We start from the raw sequence: 9,944 nt of genomic DNA, 5'->3' as shown, positions 1-9,944 counted from the left end.
CGAGTTGTTGTTGCTACCGTAGCTGTCGTTGTCGTTGGAGCCGCCGTAGCCGCCCGACGAGGAGTTGTTGTTGTTGTTGTTGTTGCCAGAGTTACCTCCGGTGTACTTGTTGATCATGTCCTGACCCTGCTGGGAGCCAGCGAACTCCTTGGCCTTGTTGATGAATCCTTCCATCTTGAGATTGTAATGAGTGCTGAGGAGTAAAAATGGTTCGAGAGATAGTGCGATGTGATATTCGTAAGATGATGGGACGGTGGCACGGCCGGTTATATAGGGTTGAGGGGCCCTGTGGGAGCGAGCAGGGCCGCCCATGTGCAGCAACGTGCTCAGAGCCGACTGCCCCTACCAGAGTGCACTTGCGTGAAAGCACAGGCACAGATCTACGCACGGGCAGTGTTGTTCGGCAAGGACAGGCCAGAGTCAGGGCAACCGCACGGTCAGGATGTTCCAGTGTTGGCGGCTCTTGCCCCGTGCGCGGGTGCGCCGCCCGTTGCCTCAACGGCTGTCACAGTGACGTCTCGAGAGAGTTGCCCCTTCGTCACGAGCTAAGCCGAACGTGCAAGCCAACATGAGCAAGACCTGGAATGCGGTTGCTGTGCCGAGCGAACATCACACAGATTATGGGAGGCCGAGTAACGTAGTGCCTCGACTTCTTTCTGCGACACGGCGGGATCCTCCGGCATCTCCTGTCTCCCTCTTCTTTCCCATTGAGTTGTCAGTTCGCGACTGTGGCCTCCTCCTGTCAGAGGACAATTGCGATTCAGACTGTGAAGAAGATGACGATGCAAGCTCCGCGAGGGCTAGGCCCGTGCGGCCTGTGTGCATGTGGAGCCGAAGCGTTCATCTTGACAGGTCATCTAAACCAGAACAACTCGTGACACGAGCCATCACGCAACTGATGCTGTCCTGCGTGGCTGACTAGACTTCAGCATGCTCTCCGGTCTCCGTCCGCTGTATCCGTCGTGCAAAGCATCCGCAGGCAAAAAAACGACTGAGGTCGCGCTAGACGTCAAGCCCGCAAGATGGTAACTGTGCGATTGCCGCCCGTGCGCCTTTTTTGACAGGAGCGGGAAAGAACAACACTCACACATCAAGGTGCATTCAACAGTCGGAGTCTAGACTCCACAAAATCTCGACTCCTTGCCTTGCGAAGGTCCGGCGGTGAGCCGCAGGCAGCCCGTGAGTCGGGGAAAGATAAAGAGTGGGCACATGGACAGAAGACGTTTTCTCTTCGACGAAAGAAGCGTTTAGCGAGGCTCAAGCGCCGACGAAAAAAGAAAGTGAGCTGTCACCTTGTCAGACCTCGACCCGTGCACGGACATCGTCAGCACGCTTCATAAATCACTGTGCGACTGCCTTTTCTGCTGCGTATGACGGGGGCGGCGTGCGGCGTCGTCGTCGTGCATAGAGAGGCTGTGCTCACAGGTTGAGATGGTGTCTATCCATCCCGTGAATGACGAAACAGTTCGGCCCGCTGAGCCGCAATCGACGCCATTTATCGGAACGATCTCGACCCGGCCCTTTGATGATTTGGGCGCCGACCATGTCCCTCTGTGTGGCCTTGCAGTGTTCCCATCCATATTTGAAATTCGCTCGCAAGTCGACTCGCTTTGGCTGTCTGCTGTACCCTCCCCTTCATCGCGCGAGCGTTCCCGCGGTGCTATGCACTTCCCGAAGGTTATACTTGCACTAACCTACCAGCCTGAGTGGCTGGGGACAGGCGGTCGGATGCAGTGTATTGCGCTTTTCAGCTTGGCTCGAGTGGCTCACGATTGCCGCCCTCGTCGTTCCACCATTGCATGATGAGATCCATGCCTTGTGCGCGGAGCGGTGTGTCTACTAGGCCGGATTGCATGCCTGGGCGTCGACGAGGACGCAACGGCGACCTCCATGCTCGTCCTGTGATACCGTGCAGCGATTATGACGCTCGCCTTCCGTTCGCGCCGTCTGAGCGACCGTCTTTCTTCCCATTGATAGGTTACTGCTCAGACAACAGGTCTAACATTTCAACTGTTGATATATCGTATATCGAATGATGAGCTCATCGTTCCCCCGATCCCACTTGACACGTTTTTCATCGTCCCCTTTTTCTTCGCCCAATTTCTGGTCGCGAGAATTATTGTGTGCCTTTTTTGCCTTGAGGCGATCTGTGCTGAACTGATCATCGAGGCCAAGAGGGTATACGAAACCGCTCACACCGCTCTCCAGACTTTACAGCCGGGAGCAGAGCTGCATTGAAGTGAGGCGAGCAAACCACTGAAGGTAGCTCATGCGAAGGCGATACGAAGATGCTGCCAATGCGCTGCTAGACGGTACTTCCGCGAGAAGGAGGATCGACAGAAGATCGACGATGAGCTAGCCGATCCAGCCGAACTGGACACTGCGGCTCGTGGACAAGAAGGCTCGTCGGCAACCAACAACCACGACCGGCCCAAGACGGCGGGTCGCCGTACGGTTCTGTTTCATGCTGTCGTCTGTCGGGTCGAGCTCATCTCGGCTCGCAGAAGAAGAACAGCGTTTCATCTCGGACGACATTGTTGCAAGCGTCGAACCGCTGGACCTCTGCCAACCGACGCTCGGCCCTCGAGCCTCCCATCCCTCTTCCCCCCCATCAAGCTCAACGCGCGAGAGAAACAGGAATTTTGGTCGAAAATTGGGCGCAACGCCACTCGTGAGGAGCGTGACGGGTTGGGATGATGCTGTCGAAAAAAAGGGGATCAAATAAGGCGAGGAAAAATGAAGAATGCAGGCGTAGCAGCGCGAGGCGAAGGGTCGCATACAATGTATATGGTAGTATATTGGCGGAAGCGAGCCAATCACGCGAATCAAAGTTCTGATGGGATCCGACTTATTTCACTATCGACACCAGGCCACTCTATTGACAGGGTGAACGAGGGCAACACCTCATTGCCGATGCTTTGGAGCAACGGATGAGAGCGACTATGGCAACACGGAGAAAGAGAAGGAGCGAGGCAAACAGAAGAAAAGAGGAGATCTGGCGTACGCGGTGTGGCCGAGTCGACCCTTCCATAGTGTCGCGGGCTAGCCGGCAAAAGGCGAACGGAGCGTCGCGGATACCAGATTTTCGAATGCTGCTGCAGCAGCAGCAGCAGCAGCGATATTGATAATATATTTCGGCCAAGTCCAAAACGCTGCTGCAGAAGGAAGCTCGGAAGCTCAGCCAATGCCAGTCAGCCAGAGTCCGTTCAGTCACGCAGCTCAGGGCAACAAAAAGGTCGATTCGAGCGATCGATGCGCATTCTACGAGCAAGCGGCTCGCTCACACCGCGCTCGTCGCATTTCCACGCCTTGCTGGAAGCATCGTCGCATCGCAGCCACCCACACCCACACCACACGTCACACCACACGCCGAGGAGCTGCGCAGCATTCCATTTTCTGCGATCACCCACTACCGGCATTTTTACGACGCTCGAACACCCACCCAAGGTGCACGACCACCACGACGATCACCACCACCACCATCACCACTGTTCTGTACGGGCATCGCTGGTCTCAGCACCCCACCACCTGTTCCTCTCTTTTCAACCGCACAGCTGCTAGCCGGTGCATCGCTGCTGTCCACGCCGATTCGCAGCTTTTGGGTCGAGGCTAGGCAGCCATCATCGAAAGGTCTTGGTCTTCGAGCTCCGCGGCGAAAATTGCTAATAAGATAGGCGCATTCATCGTTTGCCTTCCAGCACTTCTGGCTGCGACCACTTCACCGTCGAATCTGCCGACGGCTTGCCCCTTGTCTGCACTGATTTCGAGGTCATGAGCGGCGAGGATCGAGGCTCTGCCTACAGGTACGCCGCTGGTCGGCAAGCCGCCTACCCAGCGGAAGGCTATGCACCATACGACAGGGAAAGGGAAAGGGGCCTCAAGAGCTCCATTCCGTCGCGGTCATATGACGCCGGCTATCCTGAGCAGGGCTACGACCGCCGCTTGCCTGAACGGGTCCACCCCGCCTACACATCCGGTCCATCGTATGGTGCTCCAACGCCTCCACTTCCACCACCCGACTATCGTCGACCGCCTCAGCCTGCTTACCGTTACGAAGACGAGATTCATCACCATCGTGCTCCAACGCAAGCGCACCCCGAGTACGCTCTAGATCACCGTCGCCAGCCTGTGCACAGGGATGCCTACAGAGAGCTCGACGAGCGGAGGTCATTCGAACAAGCCCGGTCGGATCCATACGTCTCTGCCTCTCGCCACGCCTACCCAGACCCTTACCGGTCCGAGCAGTATCACGAGCGCCGAATCGGACCTGCCGCTTACGAAAGATACAGCGTCAGAGAAGATCCTCGATCTGCACCAAGCGTTCGTCACGCCGACGAGCCGCACTTCCAACGAGACGAGTACGATGCCTATTCTCGCGAGATTCAGCCTTCGTATCGCCGCGGCGCTCCCAGATCGCCGCAACTCTCGCCGCAGCCCGTTGCGAGCGCGCTGGATCGCAGCAGGGAATTCACGGCGCGCGAGTATCCGGAGCCATCCGATCGCTACCCCGAGCCTGAAAGTCCACCGAAACCATCCATGTCCATCTTCAACATGCTCAACGATCGATCTGCCAACGGCGCCGCTGCATCCTCTGTGCATTCGAGTCCGGCAAAGTCGAGCGTGGCCGCCGAGCACGATCTGCACCCGGCAGCGGCGCTTGACCCAATCCACGCGTCTCGCGCCGCATTCGACCATCCTAGAGAGCCATCGTACAGCGTGGCACGACCTCCACGAGCTCACTCCCCAAGCCGTGAGGCTCGAGCATCCAGAATCGACTTCTCCCCCGATCCCGAGGACGAGGAAGCGATGGCACAACGCACCGACAGGTCGAATCGCCAGCAGTTCAGCCAAAAGTCGGTCAAACGTCCCGTTGATGCAGACGACGAATTACCTGTCCGAGTCAAGCGCGAAGAGCCTGCTTCGACTGCATTGCATGCATCCACGGCTGTCGAGGTGTCGGCAAAGCCGATACTTGAACAGCCTGCGACGGTTGCAGATGAAGACCATCCGGTCGCAGCCAATGGCAAGGTCGACTCAGCTTCATCGACCGCAAAGGTAACACCTGCCAAGACGCACCTCAAGCTACGCAACAATCCCATCCCGGCGTCCAAGGATAATGCCAGCTTTGTTGCGCCACCTCCCCCCGCTAAGAAGCACCGCGACCCTGACGGCTGGGAGAGCGATCTGTCCAACGAGGAGAACCAGCCGCTCTGGCAGGCCGAGCTCGACGACTACATCTTTGACATGAGCGAGCGTCAGCGCCTTATCGAAGATGCTTTTGTCGCCACCTTGAACGAGAAGCATGTCGAAGTCGAGCGGCGTCTTGCACGTGCCTACGAGAGCCGTCACTTTGCCATGCTTCGACAGGTCCGCCTCCGAGAGCAGCAAGAAGCATCAAAGAGGGATAGGGAGCTTCGCCAGGATCATGTGCGTCAACAGCGCGACCACGAGATCGAACTCGAGCTTCTTGGCACTCTCAGCGATGGTCAACAGAACACGGCGGCAAGAAGGAGGAAGGCAGGCCGAGGTGGTGCCGGAGATGATGTCGACGAGCTTCTTCAGGGTGATGACGACGACGACAGCGATGATGTTGCGCTCGCCGACATGGCTGCTCGCAACGGCTCCCGGTCAATCATCAAGCTGAAGCGCAGCAAGGGTAAGCTTGGCGCCGCAGACCCTCGCAGCAAGAAGCGCCGTCTCGAGAACGGCTCAGGTCTTTCTCCTGCACCTGGCTCGGAAGTCGACTCGATGCTCGCAGACTATGGAGCCAACTTCGACGGCGACGACTCTGCCTTTGCTTCCCGACAGGCATCTCCTACTCCAGACGATGTCAGCTTTGCTCTCGACCTAGATGCTGCTGGCAAAGTCCCGATCGATGCACGACGTGCACAGCAGCTCGAGGATGCCCACCGACGCATCTGGACTACCATTGCCAAGCGCGATGTGCCCAAGGTGTACAGGACCGTCCTTCAGAGCGCTTCAAGCAAAGCCATGTACTGGCGCAGGCTGTCGAGCGTTGTTCAACGAGAAGCCAAACGAGGTGCGGCGCGAAACAACAAGACGGTCAAGGACGTTCAGCTTCGTGCGCGCAAGGTGATGCGCGAGGTGCTCGTCTTCTGGAAGAGGAACGAAAAGGAAGAGCGTGAGCTGCGCAAGAAGGCCGAGAGGGAGGCCGTCGAAAAGGCCAAAAAGGAGGAAGAGATGCGCGAGGCTAAGCGTCAGGCGCGCAAGCTCAATTTCCTCATCTCGCAGACCGAGCTCTACAGTCACTTCGTCGGCAGCAAGCTCAAGACCGCCGAAGCCGAGGAGTCGGAAGAGACGGCGGGAAGCAGCAAGATCATCGATCCCAATGCCCAGCCCTCCGACGCCACCGTCCCTCCCATCAATCCGCACTCCGCGGTGGCGGACGCCGAAGCCAGGCTCGCCGAGCTCGATGACATTGACTTTGACGACGAAGACGAGAGCAACCTGCGCGCCCATGCCGCCCGCAATGCGCAGGAGGCCGTGCGCCTCGCAAAAGAGAAGGCGCAGGCTTTCGATGTTGCGGCGGCAGAAGAGCGAAAGCGCAACGAAGCTGCTGCACGGGAGCGCGAAGGCTTGGACGCCGGCCCGGGCAAACAGATCGAGGAGAAGGATCTCGGCAAGGCGTTCGATTCCGACGACATGAACTTCCTCAACCCGACCTCCATGGGCCAGACCGAGATCAAGCAGCCCAAGATGCTCACCTGCCAACTCAAGGAGTACCAGCTCAAGGGTCTCAACTGGCTCGCCAACTTGTACGAGCAAGGCATCAACGGTATCCTTGCCGACGAGATGGGTCTCGGTAAGACGGTGCAGTCCATCTCGCTCATGGCGTACCTGGCTGAAGTCCACGACATCTGGGGTCCATTCCTCGTCATTGCACCTGCTTCGACGCTTCACAACTGGCAGCAGGAGATCAGCAAGTTTGTGCCCACGCTCAAGGCGCTACCGTACTGGGGCAACGTCAAGGATCGTGCTGTACTGCGGAAATTTTGGAACCGCAAGCAGATCTCGTACAACCGCGACGCGCCCTTCCACGTCCTCGTCACCAGCTACCAGCTCGTCGTCTCGGACGAAAAGTACTTTCAGCGCGTCAAGTGGCAGTACATGATCCTGGACGAGGCGCAAGCCATCAAGTCGTCGAGCAGTATCCGATGGAAGACGTTGCTGGGCTTCAACTGCCGAAACCGCCTTCTCCTCACTGGTACACCCGTGCAGAACTCGATGCAGGAGTTGTGGGCGCTGCTTCACTTCATCATGCCGTCGCTCTTTGACTCTCACGACGAGTTCAGCGAGTGGTTCTCCAAGGACATTGAGAGTCACGCCGAGCAGAAGGGCACGCTCAACGAACATCAGTTGCGACGTCTCCACATGATCCTCAAGCCGTTCATGCTTCGTCGAATTAAGAAGAACGTGCAGAACGAATTGGGAGACAAGATCGAGATCGATCTGTTCTGCGATCTCAGCGCGCGGCAGAAGATGCTGTATCGTGGTCTGCGTGCCAACATCTCAGTGGCTGAACTCATGGACCGGGCCACCTCCAACGACGAGGCCGGTCTCAAGAGTCTTATGAACCTTGTCATGCAATTCCGAAAGGTCTGCAACCACCCGGAGCTGTTCGAGCGAGCCGATGTTCGAGCGCCCTTCGCCCTTGCCGACTTTGCTCGTTCGGGCTCATTGGCGCGCGAAGGCGATCTTCTCAACCTGCCCGACTCAACGACGTCGCTGATCGAGATGCAGGTGCCCAAGCTCCTCGTGAGGGAGGGTGGCATCTTCGACATCCCCGGTCACGAGAGCAGAAAAGGATTCGACACGGGCTATTTGCAGAACTTGTTCAATATCTGGCGCGCTCCGCACATCCACGAGTCGCTACAGCACCAGCGCTCGCCGTTCGCATCCTTGCCGCTGATCGGCGTCTCGCCTGCAGAGGCACAGAAGGCTTTCCACAGCACGGGCATCAAGAGGATCTTGGCGGCTGCGGCGGAAGAGCGTCGCTGGCGCTCGATCGAAGCGTTTGCCAGCGACGACGCCTTTGCTGCTGCATCAATCCGTCCGCTCGCCAAAATGCTGCGTCCGATGCCTTCTGTGTCTGGACGTGCGCCGTCGCTTCTGATGCCTCTCGAGGAAGTGGCAGCGGACTATCGCCGTCACTCGTATCTGGCCAAAGATTCCGCACGGGCCGTAGTAGCTCCTGCCGTGGCGCCTCCCATCAAGCTGTACAGCAACGACGGTCCGTTCATGCAAGCCCAGGAGCGATTCAGTCGCGACCCGCAGGTCTCGGCGACGCTCTTCGGCCTGTCGCCGCAGGGTCGTGAATCGCTGCAGCGCGTCGAAGAGATGCAGAGCGAGTTGCCCGACGTGCCTCCTCAGGGTGTCATGCGCGATTCATCGATCGATCAGCTGCCATACAACGGCATGCAGGTGCCGCAGATGAACAAGCTCATTGTCGATTCGAGCAAGCTCGCCAAGCTGGACGTGCTGCTGCGCGAGCTCAAGGCGAACGGACATCGTGTGCTGATCTACTTCCAGATGACGAGGATGATTGATCTGATGGAGGAATACCTCATCTACCGGCAGTACAAGTACCTGCGACTGGACGGTGCATCCAAGATCTCGGATCGACGTGACATGGTGACCGACTGGCAGACGAAGCCCGAGCTGTTCATCTTTTTGCTGTCGACCAGGGCTGGTGGTCTGGGCATCAATCTAACCGCCGCCGACACGGTCATCTTCTACGACCACGACTGGAATCCGTCGAACGATTCGCAGGCGATGGACCGAGCGCATCGTCTGGGTCAGACCAAGCAAGTGACTGTCTATCGACTCATCACCAAGGGCACCATCGACGAGCGTATCGTCCGGCTGGCTCGAAACAAGAAGGAGGTGCAGGATATTGTGGTGGGCACCAAGGCGTACAGCGAGACGGGTATGGCCAAGCCGCAGGAGATCGTTTCGCTGCTGCTGGACGATGACGAGCTGGCCGAGTCGATGCTGCGCAAGAAGCAGGCAGAGGAAGCACAGACGGCTCAGGAGAAGGCCGACCTCGCCCGCGCCTCGCACGCCAAACGCCGATTGAACAAGGATCGCGCTGCCGCTGCTGCCCAGTCGCCTGCGCCCGTCGGGTCGGCCTGGTCGCTCGAGGATGACGAAGACGACTTCTTCGGCGCGCGACCGCCGAGCAAAGGCGACACGGACACGGTCGAATCGACGCCGCAGCCTCAGATCAAGAGAAGAGGTGGAGGTGCAGGCGGCTCGAAACGCGGGCGTATCAGCGAAGCGGCTTCTCCACGTCTGACACCGCTCGAGCTGGACGGCGACACTTCGATGGCAGGTGGCGAACAGACACCCTCGCCGTCGAAAGGCGCAGCGTCGAAGAGAAAGTCGAAGAGTCATCGTAAGAAGACGGTGGACGAGTTGGCGGGTGTCGGTCTGGATTGAGAAGCTGGCTCGAGCGGCTTCAGATTTGTATCACCCATCATCACCGGGTTTCTTTTTGCAACGCCATTTGGGGGCTTACCCATTCTTCTCGATCTCTATCTCGATGTAAGCGATTGACACGGAGAGAGAATTCAGGTCCGCTCTGAGCCTTGCGGTCGGCGCTCTTCCCAACCCTCTCCCTTCATAGGCGCATTGCGGGCTGGATCCCGTGAGATGAACCACCGAGTTGCACACTCATCGCAGCAGCCGAATGCCCCGATATCCCGATGCCAAGCCTTCCTTGGAGCATGAGCAGAGCAGACCGCAATTGTGAAGCCTTTTGAACTGACGCTACTCCGCGAAGCAATGCCCTTGCGTATTCACAGAACGAGCAGGTTCGGACAAGATGTAAAATGAAAGGAGGACAGCATCGGAGCTCTCTAGGAAGCATCAGCTCTCCGCGACCAAAGTCAGGTCGCGCATCGCAAAATCAAACATGGAAAGAA

General features: G+C 58.1%; 2 protein-coding genes across 2 annotated transcripts in view; one reads left to right on the top strand and one right to left on the bottom strand.

Annotated features, from left to right (window-relative positions):
- PHSY_007122 (hypothetical protein) overlaps window positions 1-117 on the bottom strand; it is a gene marked incomplete at both ends in the record, with an annotated part of 718 nt that extends 601 nt beyond the window's left edge. The window contains one exon of the mRNA XM_012337717.1: window positions 18-117. Within this exon, the coding sequence (XP_012193107.1) occupies window positions 18-117 (100 nt within the window). The remainder of the gene's footprint in view (window positions 1-17) is intronic.
- An 813-nt stretch (window positions 118-930) lies between these two features.
- Window positions 931-9,459, top strand: PHSY_007121 (hypothetical protein; the record flags this gene model as incomplete). The annotated part of the gene is made up of 2 exons (XM_012337716.1): window positions 931-953; window positions 3,699-9,459. 2 exons carry the CDS (start codon window positions 931-933, stop codon window positions 9,457-9,459), a joined length of 5,784 nt encoding a protein of 1,927 aa, XP_012193106.1.
- Window positions 9,460-9,944: the final 485 nt, after the last annotated feature.

The sequence above is a fragment of the Pseudozyma hubeiensis genome (genome assembly GCF_000403515.1).
Source record: "Pseudozyma hubeiensis SY62 DNA, scaffold: PHS68, whole genome shotgun sequence".
In the NCBI taxonomy this organism is placed as follows: domain Eukaryota; kingdom Fungi; phylum Basidiomycota; class Ustilaginomycetes; order Ustilaginales; family Ustilaginaceae; genus Pseudozyma; species Pseudozyma hubeiensis.
The sequence above is the reverse complement of the archived record's forward strand: the minus strand, read 5'-3'. Positions and strand labels throughout refer to the sequence as shown.